The sequence below is a fragment of the Peromyscus californicus genome, unplaced genomic scaffold (genome assembly GCF_007827085.1).
Source record: "Peromyscus californicus insignis strain IS unplaced genomic scaffold, ASM782708v3 Scaffold_13__1_contigs__length_99412109, whole genome shotgun sequence".
Lineage (NCBI taxonomy): Eukaryota > Metazoa > Chordata > Mammalia > Rodentia > Cricetidae > Peromyscus > Peromyscus californicus.
In genome coordinates, this window is record NW_026294424.1 from 7,620,531 (window position 1) to 7,638,044 (window position 17,514).

At 44.6% G+C, this 17,514-nt stretch overlaps 1 protein-coding gene across 5 annotated transcripts in view; it reads right to left on the reverse strand.

Moving 5' to 3' along the window:
* Mtmr3 (myotubularin related protein 3) overlaps positions 1-17,514 on the reverse strand; it is a 125,326-nt gene that overhangs the window by 5,453 nt on the left and 102,359 nt on the right. For all 5 annotated transcript variants that reach the window (XM_052736364.1, XM_052736363.1, XM_052736360.1 and 2 more), the window contains 8 exons: positions 15,355-15,560; positions 14,551-14,682; positions 13,746-13,857; positions 7,728-7,923; positions 6,771-6,956; positions 5,972-6,142; positions 4,697-4,842; positions 923-2,321 (listed from right to left, as the gene is read on the reverse strand). In XM_052736364.1, coding sequence (XP_052592324.1) covers positions 923-2,321; positions 4,697-4,842; positions 5,972-6,142; positions 6,771-6,956; positions 7,728-7,923; positions 13,746-13,857; positions 14,551-14,682; positions 15,355-15,560 — 2,548 coding nt within the window. The remainder of the gene's footprint in view (positions 1-922; positions 2,322-4,696; positions 4,843-5,971; positions 6,143-6,770; positions 6,957-7,727; positions 7,924-13,745; positions 13,858-14,550; positions 14,683-15,354; positions 15,561-17,514) is intronic.

Genomic DNA, 17,514 nt, shown 5'->3' on the forward strand with positions numbered 1-17,514 from the left:
TTGGTGTGCTCTCCTTTTTCTGAAGGACTCTTGGGGACACTGAGAAACCATTATTAATTAACATGAAGAAAAAGCTGAAGGTCCTTTGGCTTTAAGTCAATGGATCTGGGATGATTACTCCAGAACCTGCCTTACACTTGTAATGTCAGGCCCCATCAAAGAAGAACCCTGGCACCCTGGCACCCTCTGGGAACCCAAGAACCCTGGCACCCTCATTTCTAGCCACCAAGCCTCATCAGTGGTAAGTCCTCAACAATGCTTTACAAAAAAAACAAAACAAATCAATCCCTTCTCTCCATTTCTCCTGCCAGCACCTGCCACAGAGTGGGCACAAACACTTGTTCGAAAAGAGCGAAGCTCTCAAAGCTCCCAGAGTCTGGGAAAGCAGGCAGCTTACTCGTGAGTAAGGCAGGACAAACACTCCACCATAACAGTATTAGCACTGCTCTGCAAATGCCACTGTGAACAGGTGTGCAAGCCCTTCTAAAAATACAGTATTTTTATTTGGTGGTGGAATAAACTGAGACAGAGTCTCACTCTGTAGCCCAGGTTAGCCTAGAACTCACTATGCAGCTCAGGCTGGCTTCAAACCTGTGGAAATGCTCTGCCTCAGCCTCTCAAGTGCTTTGATTACAGGTGTGAGCCTCAAAGCCTGGCTGACACAGGACCCCATGTCATGCATCAACTCCCTCCCTGCCTCCTAACTGCCTAGAAGGAATGGAAAGCCAGTACAGCAGAAAAGAGGCAGACTGCTGTCTCCATGGCCAAGGCTAATTCCCAAACAATCTCTCTCAACATGGCAACTTAAGACCTTTCTAGTCTTTTCAAAATCTGTTTCAATAACCATGCATTGGGTGCATAGAGCACCTGGCCTGTGTGTTGTCTCTTTGGATAGCTTTAAAGGAATCATGACCTAACTTACCACTTCATCTCCAAAGTCCCCATTGAAGCGCAGGGAGCTGGTCAGGTACTGGCTCTCCAGGCGACTCTTCAGCTCCTGGACTTGTTTCTTCAAGGTCTCCACTTCCTGCTGGTGGCCAGACTCTATCTGACGCAGACGCTGTTGGATTGTGTCTGTGTATACAGGCATGCCATCATCATCCAGGTGGCTGCGGGAAGGCTGGTCAGGGCTGCTGGTAGTGGATGGCCTCCCTGAGTGGTTATTCAGCCACTTGTGGTGCAAGTTCCTTGAGTACAAGTGAGCAGAGCTGCAGACTGTGGCAGACAGCTGGTGGCTCAGGGAGTCCTTACTCCTCCCAGCCTCCCCATTGGCACAGTGCCCATTGGGTGTGGGGTACTTCTGAAGGGTGCCAAACCCTGAAGGCTGTTCTGAAGCCTTGTTTTCAGTCTCTAGGGCACCGTTGCACACAATTCCCTGTCTACATTTGTCTAACGGCAAGGCACAAGGAGCCCGCATCAGGCTGAGGGTGTTGCCAGGGGATGAAGTCCTATATAGCACAGAGTCCCATTGGGGCCTCTCAGCAGACCTGGGCTCTGGAGCCATGGGAAGCATGTCCTTGCCACTGAACCTACCACTGCTTGCCAGGCAAGGTCTGTGATGGAGCTGGGGCCCACTCTCTGACTTTACCTTATCTTCTAGTAACATGTGCATGGAGCTGTTCGTGTGTGGTCCTCTTGTCTCAAATGGGACTTGGGAAGGCAGCAGAGAACTAGACTGTGAGGTACCAAGGCCAACTTTTGCATCTACCGGGAGAGCAGGAGCTACATTTTCCCTGGCCTCTGCAAAATTCTCTACTTGAGGCTGTTCCACAGGGACCTCCTGGGAGTCCTCTCCCCTGAGGGGAGCCTGGAGTGAACTAGAGAGAACGTTGTGCCCATCCTGCTGCTGAGGACTATCCTGTGAGAACAAAGACAGGCTGGGGTCTAGATGGTTTCTTAGAGGAGCATCATCCAGCTTGGATTCTTGGTAAAGGACATCTGAGCCCTCAGCCACCATCCTGCTCTCCTTTGCTAGGAGTGCCTCCTCTTTGACCTCTGGCACCTCAGTGTGCTCCCTGTGGGCAGGCTCTTCTGCCCCACTCTCCTCTTTGGTGGCTTCTTGCAAAATGTTCTCCATCTGCCCTTCAGCCACACCAGCCGCTACAGAGAGCTCAGCACCTCCGAGCAGCCTGCTGGGCTTCCGCAGGCTGTCCACAGCAGGCGCCTCTTCCCCAGACCCAGCAAAGCTGCTCAGCTCCAGTGAGCGCCCATGCTCCTGCCACTTCTCATTCAGGCTGGGGTCACTGCTGCGCCGGCTGGCCAGCGGCACCATGTTGTCACAGGCTGTGGTCAGATTGTCAAATGATCTAGTCTTGGGTAGCCTAAAAGAAAAGGGTTTGGGGAAAATGAGAATCTTAGAGGCTATTAGGAGCGCAGTAGGGGACAAGAGGTTTTTAATAAGCCACTGTTTCACAACAGGGCCATTACAGCAACATCTATGAAAATGAGGCTCCAATTCCTAGAGTGGCAGGGCTCTCCACCAGCACTGCCTGACTGTCAGTCCCTGTAGGGAAAGGGGCTAAAGAAACCCACCCTGACCCTGGAGCCCAGGACCAGGGAAAGAAACACAGCCTGGATCTGGGACCCAAGCCAGAGAAAGAAACACTTTATCCCTGAACCCAGAACCAAAGAAACATGCCCTGACTCTGAAACCAGTGCCAAAGATACACACTTGGTCCCTGGAATCAGAGCCAATGAAAGAAAAATGCCCTGGCCTTAGAATTAGAGCCAAAAAGCTAAGAAAGGCCAGTGAAAGAAACACAGTTTGGCTCTGAAATCAGGGCCACCTCTGTCCCTAACCCAAAAAAACTAACCAATCCCTGGACAGAAAATCTCCCTGGAGAAACTCCACCCCTAAGAAATCCTATATAAGCCATCCTGCCTGGTGGGCTGTTCTTTCCCACCTGGTAGAGGCAGCCACTCTCCTGGACTCCTCCTTCCCAAATAAATCTCTTTCTCAAAAGAGTCTTGGGTGTGAAGACGTTCATTCACTGGCACATAGAAGAAGAACCTTGCTAAGACATCTCTTAGGGCACGAGCAAGGTAGAGCTGAATAGAAGAACCTTGCTGAAACGTGCCATAGGGGACTGAACAAGGTGGAGCAGAAAAAGTAACTTTTTCCGGGAGCTGGAGGAGAGTGCTACATTTCTGCAGGGGTTTCCCGTTAGCAGAGTGAAGCAAAAGAAACATCATCTCAGGCCAGAGAAGAAGCAGAGCTCTGCTGGGAAGCCCCTTAAGTGGGGGCTGAGCAAAGCTCAGCTTGTAGCGGCTCTCCTGGAGAGGAGCAGGATTGTTTTATCCTGTGGGGAGACCACCCCCCACTGAAACCAAACTCCTGAGTTGCAACACTCACAGTCCCCACCTCCAAATAAACTAAAAGCATATATTATTTCTTTTTTTCTTTCTTTTGGTTTTTCGAGACAGAGTTTCTCTCTTAACAGTCCTGGCATTCACTCTGTAGATCAGGCTGGCCTTGAACTCACAGAGAGCCCCTGCCTCTGCCTCCCAATGCTGGGATTAAAGAGGTGCACCACCGCTGCCTGGTGCATATTTGGTTTTTTTGTTTGTTTGTTTTTTGTTTGTCTTTTCAAGACAGGGTTTCTCTGTGTTGTTTTGGAGCCTGTCCTGGAACTCACTCTGTAGACCAGGCTGGCCTCGAACTCACAGAGATCCGCCTGGCTCTGCCTCCTGAGTGCTGGGATTAAAGGTGTGCGCCAATGCCGCCCGGCTGGTAGTATATCTAAAAGTCATTCTTTTACTCCCACCCACCCCCATTCTTTCATTTTTTCCCCTCCCTTTCTTTTTTGATTTTTGAGACAGGACACATGTGCCCCAGATTGGCCTCACACTCTATGTAGCGTAGGAATGATGCTGAATTGCTCTTCTGCCTCTACCACCGATGTGCTGACAGTACAGAAATGTGCAATTGTGCCAGGTTTATGTAACACTGGGGCTCAGACCCTGGGCTTCATGCAAGTATTCTACCAACTGATCTGCACCTACAGCCTCAACAGGCACTCCTCATGATGCTCTGTGTCTCTCAGGTAGTGGCAAAGTAGCTTGCTGGTTCTTTGTATTATACATTTTAAGTTCATTTATTATCTATCACTCTGATCTTAATAAAGCTAATTCACAAGTGGCAAAAGCAAAATTTCTCTCATCTCACAACATGTGACTTTTAAGCCTCAGAAGGGCACAGAGAAAGAAGCAGAGAATACTGGGTAAACAAACCAGAGAGTCACAAAAGACACAATGGATGCGCTCCATCACTGAGAAACTTCTCAGTGCATGCGATAGAATAATGTAGCGCCAAGCCCAACTCACTTCCAGAAATAAGGCCTTACTATTTGTCTTAAAAAGTCTGCCAGTGGTGGTGCACGCCTTTAATCCCAGCATTCAGGAGGCAGAGGTGGGTGGATCTCTGTGAGTTCAAGGCCAGCCTGGTCTACAAAGTTGTTCCAGGACAGCCAGGGCTACACAGAGAAACCCTGTCTCGAAAACTAGAACAAACAAACAAACAAAACAGCAGCAGCTAAACTTCAGCCAGATGTGACAGTTCATGCCAGTAAATCACATCACTGCAAGTATGAGGTCAGCTTGGGAGGGAGGGAAAGGTGGGGGTATGGAGAGGGAAGGAGGGAGAGAGAGAACACCACCATAGGTGACTTGAGACTCGTGGCATCGGCCCTAGGCTCACCGGCTCAAGGGGGGGTCATCAGGGCTGGTGCCTGGGGCTGGGTATGGTCCACAGCTGTCATCTGTGGGAGTAGATGGAGATGGGCAGGGAAGGTATACTGCACTCCATAGCATCAGATTCCGCACATGGCACACGGGGTATAGTACCTGAGAAGAGAGGAGGACACAGGTTTATGTCTCTTAGAAATGTCTAGAAATAAGGAGCAAGAACAAACACACCCAGCTGGGACACTCAACACAGCTGGGTCACAGATCAACAAGGAGGTTGCGACAGTAGAGGAAGGTCTCTCTCCCAAGAGGGCAGGGACAGAACCATGGGGTCTGTTTGGCAACAGCTTCCACTTAAGAGCCTCTTGTGAGCATGAAAATCTAATGAATCTTTTAAAGTCTGACTTATTAATTATCTCAGATGATCTTTACTGACTTTAATCAGACTGATTTACTGCATAAAAATCATTCCATTAGATGATGAATGTCTGTTTCCTCAAAGCTCAGCTTCAGCAGATACTGTCAAACCTGTTTTATAGAATCACTTAAATTAATCATGTGAAAATAAAAGAGTTTCCCTCCCTTATTGCCACTTCCCCAGGAGGCACAGTGAAGGAAGGAGAAGCAGCATACATCTTTTAACTGTAATGAGATGTGGATTCATTGTTAACCTGCTTTGATTTCTAAGGGCTTAAAATGCATCTGACAAAGAGAACATTAACACATTTTGGTACACCAATGTAAGTGCCTCTTTTCTTTGCTTAGCAGAAGGTATTCTTTTGGGGCAACAAAGTCTTAAAAGGTCTACCAGCTCTCCATGTGAAAAAAAATCACAGACACATGCCAGCCTCAGAAAGAGCTGTGTGTCAAGACAGAAGCTGCAATGGGTCCCATTGCCTGGCTCATGGGGACAGTAACAGGAACCTGGTGGCTGACCCTTCTTAGCCATAAAAGGCATCTGAGAAAGAGCTTAGTGCCTTCCCTCTGCTGAACTGAAACACACTAGGAATACAGTGAGCTTTGGTGATGATGCATGTCTAGGGTGGCAAAGTAGAGACACGCACTACACCAAACCACCTTGAACCCAGCTTGGTCATGGGCAGGCCAGAGATTATCAGGAAACAGGCTTTGCTTAGACAGAATGGTGTAAAATGGAAAAATGGAACCAAGATCTTGAGACAGCAGACATGTTTTCACAAAAATAGGCACTACTCAAACCAGCTCCCACTTGTGACCCCATCCCCAAATCCCTTCTGCTGATCACACAGACGGACTGAAAGGTACATACAGCTTCTGACTGAGATGAATACAGTAGGTTTTTGAAAGCTTTGTTGCCTGCCCGAAGAAGTGACCACACAGAGCATGTCCGTTCCTGAGTCTGCTTTTCCCCTCTCTCCTTGGCGTTGTTGCACAGGAATGTTCCAAAGAGGCAGGAATAGGTATGCTGTACCAGTTTCACCTGTGCAAGTCCAATGAGGCAAAAATCACACAGTAGGACACATGGTCTTGGGAAGGAGGTCAGCCCAACTGCACAACTCACCATGACATCCCTGAGAACATTTCAGCTCACTCAAGGATACGGGGGTGTGTGCACAGGCAGTTAATATATGGCCTGCTCTTCAGAATTGCCAATTGCAGGGCCTGACCCCAACCACCAGCACTTCTACATCAAAGGCATTCTAATGCAGGAGGCAGAGTGAAGGACAGGGGAACCAGGGGCTGAAACAGGAAGAGTACATCTTCCACCAAAGAAGAGGGAGGAGAAAGCATGGTGGACAGCACGGGAGAAGGACTGGAGGAGAGCAAGGCACATTCAGATTGTTTCTATTTCTAAATTTTAGACCATACACTTTAGAAGACAAGTTTAAAACAAACTATGTTTACAGAGGAAAAGTTGGTGCACCGAGATTCACTGAGTGAAAAAGAAAATGCCAGTTAACTGCTACTGCTTTTAAATAAAGCAGTCGCTCCCAATTAAACGTGAAAAATGCATAGTTTTGGGTGAAAATGGCCCACTAACATTTGTATTAACATCCCCCTGAGTGTAGGTGGCTCCCAAAATGTAGAATCATTAAGTCCAAACTCACAAGGAATGCTTCATTGAACTCAAAAGAGCAAGGAAATTGCCTCTGAAGCTGATGAACGCAGTCAAGCCACTGCAGAAACACTGGGCAACGCTCGTTCAGGTCATCTGAGTTCTCCCCATGACCACACCGGTCAGCAAACTTATGGCCAAAATCCAGCCATTCCATCTCCACAAGGACTTGGAAACCCTGCAGGGAGGCACCAAGGAGAGATTACTTGTGGAGTACTATCTATCACCTGTGACATCCTGAGCTTCATGTCACCAACAGCAATCTCCTTTAACAGCCTCCTGGTAAGTCCCTCTGGACTAGGCTCAGAGCCAAAGGCTCCCTCCCTAATGGCACACCCATTTACACAAATGTCTCAACTCACGAACTCCATTCAGTATTCACTTAAAGAACACTGACGCCTCTCTCATTTACTACATAAATGCTACCTGCCTACCCACATTTCTCTTTTCTTATTTTTTGCCTTTGATGTTACATTTACAAAGCCATATTTGTAAAAATCCTTCCCCAGCACCGATTTTTATAAATATTTGTATTTTATGTCACGTTATGCTTTTGTTCTTCTATCTTTAACCCACAGACGTTATTTCAGAGATGTTCTTTCTCCAGAATTCTGTGTGGTCCTGTCTAGACCCATCATAAGCATGTGGATATTCTTTTGCAGAAACCCATTTTCCTGAGGTAGACAAATCTTTCTAAGTAGAGAAATTGCAAAGGAAACATTTCTGTCTTCTTGGTACCTTTCAGCCAAACCGTGTTCCACTGAATAAGGTGAAGAACTAGCAAGAGACACCTAGCCATACAGCTCTAAGGGGAGGAGGCATGATTAAAACAAATTGGCAATTTTTACAGGCCTAACTTTCAGTCCCCACACCGATCATGCAACCCTCCTAACGGTTTCCTCAACTTCTCCTGAAGTCCTCCCTCCCTCCCTCGCTCTGACACACTCACCTCTACTGTTCGGTAGTAAGGGTCCAGCAGGAGCTTAGCCAAGGCCACAATCTGGGGCGTGCGATCCCAGCCATCTGAGCAGTGCACTAGCACTGGGCGTTGATCACGGTCCACAGCATGCACTACAAGAAGTGCTGACTTCAAGAGCACTGACAGGTGATGGAGCCATTTTGTACTCTCAAGAGCTGAAAGCCAACTATACAAAAGGGGAAGATAAGGAAATACTATGTTTATGATTTTATGGTATCATGTCCAATGCCTATCAAATTAAAAAGCAATTACCTAAGACCTTTGCCTCTAATTATAGTGATTTAAAAAAAGTCTATTTACAAAGCAAGCCCAAACGAGAGAGTTAAGCTCCACAATCAAGAGAGGACAACTTTAGAAAAAAGGCTGTAATTAACAATGCCACATTGCACCTGGAACTTTTTAAAAGGACTGATTCTTAATTTGTAACTATGTGTATGGGAGGTGGTGTGCATGTGAGTGCAGATGCCTGAGGAGACCAGAAGAGCTGTCATATCCCCTGGAGCTAGAGTTACAATATGGGTGCTAAGAACCAAGCTTGGGTCCTCTGCAAGAGCAGTATGGGCTCTTAACCACTGAACCGTATCTCCACTTCCCTAGCCATCCCCCCTCTTTTCCTGCGATGGTGGGAATGAAAGCTAGGGTCTTGCATTTGTTAGTTAAGTGTTCTAGCATTAAGCTATACCCCAATCCTGGTTCTGACACACACACACACACACACACACACACACACACACACACACACACACACACTTATTAGCTTGAGACGGGTCTTGTCATACAGCCCAGGCTGATCTGGAACTCAGTTCTCTTAGATGAGCCTCCAAGTGCTGGACTCCCAGGTATATACCACCACACCTAGCTCTCCACAGGTAATTTGCCAAAAGGGGGGTGGGGGTGGGGTGGACAGAGTAATGCTAGACAGGTACATACAGTATAAGGAATAGCTCTTATGGACACTTCTGAGACCCCTAAGAGATTTTACAGAAGCTATTTAATGACTATCAACTCTGACCTCACAACAAAATAAAGAAAACACATATATACAAATACATCTAGGATGAGATGTAAGCTGGATGACACACACAAGAATGGTACAAACTTTACCTATCACCCATGTCCGAACACCAACCACTGTTAAGTCTTTACTATACTTATTGACTAAAACTAGGTAAGTCCAAGGAGATGAACAGTCATGAAAAGTGGTACAATGGCTACATAGTATCACTGAGTTAATTCAGATTGGATTCAGAAAGGATCCCCCCCCTCTAAAAAATCCTTTAGAGGTTATCAAATAAAAAAGAATTGTCTCTTTGGCATAAGGTTACATATTCCATCACCACCCCCAACTATGTTGACATCTCTTCCTCCATCCCTCATTCCCCCAAAACAAGTTCCGATTTTTCCCAAATGTAGCCAAATTTGTGACTTAAGGCTACAAGTCTAGCCATTTAAACACTGAGAGAGAAGGAATAAAAACGGTCCAGGATCTTTGAGACGAGTTTGTCCAGGTAAGGTCTAGATGAGGCCTCTAGCACAACGCTGGTCTACTAAACCTAAGGAATGAATGGGAATTTTTGTTAAGCTCTTTCCTGCCAGGCCATCCGACAACATAACAGTCTCTAAGTGTCCTTTACAACTCGACTGGCTCAGAGACTGACACTGTCTCCATCACTGCTGTACCCCAAGCTTAGCCCCTAGCATAAGGGAAGAGTCCTTCTAGTTAATGAAGTCTAAGTTTGCCATTGGTAAAATTCAATTTTGAGACTTCCTATCTCAAAATTAAGTGTATCCTAGGTACACTGAAAACACTTTCCTGATAGGTCAGTTGTTTGTTCTCTTTTGCTTTAAAATAAATCAAAAGGCTTAAGAGATGAGTAATTAAACTATCTCCCTGCTGCTGAAGAAGCAGTAAACAAGACTCTGGCGGAGAGTACTCTTCAACCTGACTGAATGCTTATGAACTAGCAGCCAGTGGTGTCTGTGCCGGAGAGAAGCTGTACTGCAGTCGGCCACCAAAGGGGATGCCACAGCACTCCTCTGTGCTAATGTCAAACTGGAACAGAACCACATCATTCCCCAGCCTGCCACAGCTCCAGATGGATGGCTTATTCACAGTGCCCATCATTGCCATAGCTTCTTTTTACCCATAAGAGAGATTAAAAAACCTAAATACAAAACATTATTTCTTTAACAAATCCTCCATTCATTTGGACATGGAAGAGGCTAATTATTTTTTGTGTGTTCAAAATAAAGTTTTGTTTTTAAATATTTATTTTTTTACTTCATGTTTTGTGGGGGGGGTGCAAGTGGGTATGTGAGCCAGTGTTAGCACACAGTTCCACTGAAAGCCAGAAGAGGGCATTATATCCCTAGTAAGTGGAATTACAGACAATTGTGAGCCACTATGTGGATGCTGGAAACCAAACCTGGGTCCTTTGCAAGAACAGCAAGTGTTCTTAACCACTGAGCCTCTTTCTGACCTCAAAAATCAAGTTTTTAAAGAAATAATTTAAGTATATGGGAGGTATTAGCGACTACTCAATACTGATCTGGTCTATTTACTTTACATGAAAAGGGATCCTGAGCAATTAAACCACATAGGCAAAGACACATCTCTACAGAGTCCTTACACCAACCTTAGGGGAAAGAACTAGCTAGGCCCTGGAGCTAAGTGACAGATGCAGTGGATACTCCTCAAAGGAAAGAAAGCAGCTGTTCTCTGGTCACTGCAATGGTCTAGATGAGAATGGTCCCAGAGGCTTACATACTTGATTGTTAGTCACTAGGAAGTAGCACTATTTGGAGGGGTTAAAAGGATTAGAAGTTAGGGCCTTGTTGGAGGAAGTGTGTCAAAAGGGGTGGGCTTTGGGGTTTCAAAAGCCCATGCCAAGCTCAGTATCTCATTCTCCGGCTATAGATCAGGATGGAGCTCTCAGCTTCTGCTCCAGTGTCTGCATGCCATCTTGCTGCCTGCCATGATGATAATGGAACTGTAATGTAAGCAAGCCCCTCAATTAAATGTTGTCCTTCATAAGAGTTGTCATGGTCATGGTATCAGTTCACAGCACTAGAAACCCTAACTAAGAGCCATCTCTCCAAAGGACACTGCTTCATCCTCAGGGCTGACTGCCACTGTGATAAATCTAATCACTTTCTTGGTTGGTTGGTTGGTTGGTTGGTTGGTTATTTGTTTTTGGTTTTTCAAGACTGGGTTTCTGTGTAGCCTGGCTGTCCTGGACCTTGCTCTGTAGACCAGGTTGGCCTTGAACTCAAAGAAATACCCTTGCCTCTGCCTCCCTAGTGCTGGGATTAAAAGCGTACAGCACTACCACCCAGCAATTTAATTACTTTTTTACCAAGAGTCAGCACAAGGAGTTTAAGGCAGCAACTGATAAATCTTTTATAAATCCAGTTATGAGCTGGGCGGCGGTGGCGTGGCACACACCTTCAGTCCTAGCACTTGGGAGGCAGAGGCAGGTGGATCTCTGTTCTGATACACAAAGAAACTCTGTCTTGAAAAACCAAAAAAAAACAAAAAAAAAATCACTTAAGAACACAAAACAAACACACTTGATGTGATTATGTGGATCTAATGACAGGAGTCAAGGAAACAACTATGGGTTTCAGCATAAACACCTAAAAGAGAAAATCCTATTTTCATTGGCACATCTCTGGCTTCCTGAAATAATAGGGAGGGGCTTTTAAATATTTATCTGTTCATATTTGTTTTACAGAGCACTGCTCCTAATTTATCTTGCATTCAAACAATCCCCTTGCAGAGGGGGTATTACTTTACCTTCCTCACTGCAAATTCCAGCCATTCTTGTTTGTTTTTTGTTTTTTTTTAATCTGTCATATATTACATCCTGAGCGCAGTTTCCCCTCCCTCCCCTCTCCCCCAGACCCACTCCCCATTCTCAGCCTGTCTCCTCTCAGAAAAGAACAGGCATCCCAGGGACATCAACCAAAACAACATAACATGCTACAATAAGACTATCACATCGAGGCTGGACAAGGCAACCCAGTAGGAGGAAAAGGGTCCCACCCAGCCATTCATTTTCAATAAGCAATAGAAATTAGGATGTTATTACTGAGCAAGCTTACTTTAGAAATGGAAGCTAAAGTGTAAAAACAGCAAAGAAACAACCCCAAAACCAGTCTAACATGTTTAACACTTGTAGAACATAATGAGAAACTGGAGAGATGGCTCAGTTGGTAAAATGCTTGACACAAGTATGACAACCTGAGTTTGAGTCCTTCAGCACCCAAGTTAAAAAAAAAAAGATGGGTTGACTCGAAAGCCTCCTCTCTTAGACTAGCTTTCATAGTACCTAAAGGGGTTATACAAGCTTCAAAAGGAGGAAAGCTACCACCAATCCTAGCCAGCTGTGATGACTATAAACCACAACGACGACCAGCATGGCATGAAATCCCTAAAAGTACAGCAGTGGCACTTTTAGCAATAACCACCAGCTGTACCACCAGACTTAGAGCCTGCTCAACAGGAGAGAACTCGTGACTGGTACTGGAAAACTAGCCACCTACCCAAGACTAATGAGATCATGGACCTTAATGAGGACCTACAATCACCACACTATTAAACCAGCATCATTCCCAGCTGAATTCTAAATACTTATCCAGTAACTCACAGATAAGTGGAATTTTCACCATTCATCAAACAAACTTCTCTTTGCAACAAGTGGAGACTATTACAGAAAATCACAACTGGTCAAATCTAGAGAACAACTGGTTGTGGGGTGCCTAGCACCAATCAATAGACCTTCAGTACAACTCCTGCACCTAAGGCTCTGGGAACATTGTAGAAGAGGGAGCGAAGAGGACCAGGAAATCTGCTGTGAGACTGTGTCTCCTAGAAATGATAGAGAAGTTTCACTCAGGAGACCTCAACAATATGGCTGCCTTAATAAGATCTGAACAAGTATACCACCAATAGACATTCTAACTTGGAAAGGGTTAATCTCAGAGGACCCCACCCTTGTGATAAAGAACTACATTATAACTGGGTAATACTTATAGTGAGAGAAAATCAAACATATAGGCAGGGTGGGTGCGTGCGTGCGTGCGTGCGTGCGTGCGTGCGTGCGTGTGTGTGTGTGTGTGTGTGTGTGTGTGTGTGTGTGTAAATTGTGACTTTACAGTAAGACACCTCAATTCACAGCAAGTGTTACTATAGTAGTTTAGGGACCAAAGAATTACACAGTTTGAGCTAAAAGACAATGCAAAAGAGAAAGGAGCGGTTCCATGAACAAGAATGTATTACTTCTGTTCTGAGGGCTGAGATCTATTTTGTGCTGCACATCCCTGTGGCAGAACTGGTTACAGATGTATCAGTTGGGGCTGAGGAGCCTAGACGAAGAACTATAGGCTAACTAAGGAGCAATGAGATTGGGAGAAATCATCTTCCCAAGGAAGAGTTCCCAATTGATTATCCAATACAAAGTAGTGAGCCCTAAAAAAACAAATATATGATAAATGGATGGAGCAGGTAAATTTATATATATACACACATGTAACAATAATTAAAAAATAGAGGTCATAAATTTGAAAGGGAACAATTGGGGGTGCATGGCAAGAGTTGGAGGGAAAGGGAAGGGGAAAATGATGTGATTATATTTTAATTTCAAAAATAAGTTAAAAAAAAAAACCTGCAGAAGAGCTAGACTGCTTTTTCAACAGCTCATGTTCTATGCTGCCTGGCTCCTAAGCCTAGAAGAATATCCACAGAGACTGAAAGTATAACTGAGGTTCACTAAAACAAAACAAAAAAGAAGAATACCCTCAAACTTGTTTGTTGTTGTTGTTGTTTTGTTAAGAAAGGAAGGAGGGAAGGGGGGGAGAGGGAGAGAGAGAGAGAGAGAGAGAGAGAGAGAGAGAGAGACAGAGAGACAGAGAGACAGAGAGACAGAGAGAGAGAGAACAAAAGCAGTAACAAGGGAAGCAACACACAAACTAAAGCCCAGGGCTTACTTTCCAGGATCTGGCATCTGTGTGCACAGCAGTCGTAGAGACTGGAAACTCCTCCGGATAGAATGGATATTTGCCATTCCCATAAACACAACTTCACAGTTTGGGTAATACTCTGGAGAGAAAAACAATAAAGAAAACATAAATACATTCAAAATAAGGATCACATGAGCAAATGTAACAGCAGCAAAGTGGCAGCACTCAGACAGCAGGGCATGACAGATTCAGAAAGGGCACCTCACCAGGATTCTGTTTACTACCACCTCCATTTTCACCCCTCTTTTCTTTTCTTTCTCTCTTTCTTTCATTCAAGACTTATGCCTGCATGTGTGCCTGCAGGCCAGAAGAGGGCACCAGATCTCATTACAGATGGTTGTGAGCCACCATGTGGTTGCTGGGAATTGAACTCAGGTCCTCTGGAAAAGCAGCCAGTGCTCCCAACCAGTGAGCCATCTCTCCTGACCACCGCGTTTCTAATAAGTCTAGGGCAAGTGTGCTAGGAGCTAAGGACTCACATTTGTACTGTGAGAGACAACAATGCTTTTAGAAGAGCAGACTGAGAGCCTCTACAGCAGCACTAACAGACCTGGGGAAAGTCCAGCTTTCCTATCACCAAAGATTGGCACAGAGGAGGAAGATGATCTGCACCTTGTCCAAAGCACAAGAATGTCAAGGACCCAAAGAGCTGCCCTGGCTTTCCAGATGCAGAGTGAGGAATGTGCCTTGTCATTTGTTTTAAATCAAGTCTAGGTTGTGCGTGAGCTGCAGTGACAAGGACAGATTATCAAGGGGCAGATCATGCTCTCACCTGGGCACTCACAGCCTCCTCCTTTGGCTCGATTTGCCACAGCTGCTGCATAGGAACGTGCATCCAAGATCAGAAGTTTTTGTGGCTGGAGAGCTAAACTTTCTGCTCCTGAAGCATTTGACAGAGAGGAATCTGCAGACATCAAGAAGAGGGTAAAAACTAAATGAGCCTAGCTTTCCTAGAACTGTGAAAAATTAGAACCAGAGGCATTAGAACCAGTCAAAACAGACAAAATGAAACTCAATCAACAAAGCCTCCTAACTAGACCCTGGTACACAGAATTGGCTTCCGTCTACCCTGTTTTGCCTTCTGATTAGAACTGAAACGGATTTATCCCATGAAGACCCACACTGCCCAGTCTCTTACTCCCATTTCTACCCCTGCAGTCCTTTCATAGAAGCTGGTATTTCTCTCTGTAGACTGGAGACAACCCAAGTCCCCATTACAACTCTCATGATAGCATGAAAGACAACGCCGGGTTCTTAAATCAAGCTTGAAACAAAAGGTCTTCCAGGGCTTTGTCAAGACCTGCCGCTCCTCAAACAATCTCACAGAATTCTCTTTTACCAAAGTAACTCTATAACCAGGTGTGGTAGCACATACCTTTAGTCCCAGCAATCAGGAAGCAGAGGCAGGTGGTTCTCTGTGCATTTGAGGCCAGCCTGATCCACATAGTAAGTTCCAGGACAGAGACCCTGTCTCAAAAAACCCAAAGTAACATTGTCTTCTAGGAAAAAGCCACTTTAAGAACAGCTTCCCAGGTGCTTCTAAAAACTGCTGCCATGGGTCTAGAGAGCACCTTACCGAACTCCACATCAGAAAGATCTCCGCCATTGGGAAAGTCCCGACAACTGTTCCTAGTGGAAACCTTGCTGATACTTGATTGAGAGTCACAAGCACAGGCTTTGGCCACTGACTGCACCAGATGCTCATCATCAGCATTTCGCCAGCCCCACCAGCTAACCTCCGGCTGTCCGCAGCGGGCAATGACAGCTCCATTGCTCTGGTGCCTGTGTGGAGACAAGAGACAATAACTACTATTTCAAGGCCCCCATCTGATGCTCTGTACTCAAATAAGAAGTATGGTAGTTGATTGTAAGTTCTTTAATGAATAGCCTGACACGAGGTAAATATTGAATTGGCTTCAAATCCTTGCAGTATTAATAGGGACAGAAATGAATAACAAAACCTACATAACTTTCTCAATTACATCCTTCTATATAGTGCCCTCTATAAAGTTACCAACAAATGATAAATGAATATTCTCAGAGAAAATGAACTAACATTCATAATTTAGATATTCTGAACCTTTATGTTTGGGAAATAAGCTTTTTTTAAAAAAAATTATGAATACTATTCTAATTCTACTATGTAATAATTAAATACAAATTCTTCATTTCGGATACTAAATCCAATACATTAGATGCTAAATTATAGAACAAATTGTTTTGCCTCACTTCTGAGGGTCCACTGCAGTACCCAGGCTCATTACTGCTGGCTTGAGGATTCTTTTCAAACATTTCCCATCTCTGTAACTGGAACATTCACCTGGCCCACAGTGGACTCCTTTATGAGTCACAAGTTATTCTTACTAGAGGCATAGCACTCAATGACCCAGCCATGCTTCCTTCCTCAGGCTCGTAGAAGGAAGATATCACAATCCCACTAAACCACACTCTGACAGATCCTTTTCCAAACAGAGTCTATGCTGAGATGCTATTAAAATTTCAGGTGTTTTCCAGTATGTCAATTAAAAAGTTTGGGAACTGTAATATTTACTAGTAAAAATGGAATAAAGTTCAAACACATGCTAAATCATCAATAAATTGGAATGTGTCACATAAATTGGAATGTGTCACATAATAATAAAGTGAAATAAGCCCATCACAGAGGACACATGTTGTTAAGGGTCAATTTATATGACATATTCAGAATAGATCAATCTAGAGAAACAATGTATTACGGGTTATACTTTGGGCTAGAGCAGTTGGGGAAGTAAGGAACGACCGCTAATGAATATGAGGTTTCTTGCAGGGTATCAAAAATATACTAAGATTGATTGCAGAGGTGGGTCATACAACTCTAAATGTAATATACTAAAAGTTGCTAAATTGTATTGACATACTTAAAGCTTTTTTAAGTTATAAAAGTAATCATCTGGCTATAAAGATGGAGGGCTCAGTGGGTGAAGGACATGCCTGAGCAAGCCTGGTACCTGCACTCCATCCCTGAACTCATGTGGAGTCACTCCACAAAGTTGTATCACATGTGCTGTGGCCCATACACATCACACACACATAATAATAAATAAATCAATGAATAAATAAAATTTTATAAATCTTTCAAAAAGATTTTTGTTCTATATTTTATTTCTGTGTATGTGGGTGAGTCTGTGTATGGAAGGAGAGACCAAAAGAGGACAACAGATCTCTAGGAGGTGCAGTTACAGACAGTTCTTGAGTGCCCAATATGGGTCTAGTAACCAAACCCCATTCACCTAAAGAGCAGCAAGTGCTCTTTACCACTTAGCCAACTCTTCAGCCCCAATAAACACTTTAAAAAAAAGGTCCACCAATTCTATATCCTGAAGAAAATGCCCATGTTTTTAAAAATGCTCTTGAATATGCACATGCAAATCTGCATACAAATAGTACAAATGTGTTTACACAGAACACAGTACTCCGTTTTCTTCTTTAGGGAACAATCTGAGACAAGTTTGTTTTTAGTCCTTAAATTCACAAGTAATGAATTAATTTAGTGGTAATCAAACCCCACTAGAACAGTTTACTTATAGGTTTTCAATCCTCCTTCCATGTGAGCAGCACGTTGGCTAACAGTACACATTATTACCAACACCTCATTGGCTCCCACACAAATGAAGCAAAGACATGAAATCCAGTGGATTCTTGCTGTGCCTCCCTAATAGGCTGGGGAATCACTGAGCTGAATGACTGCAAACTTCCC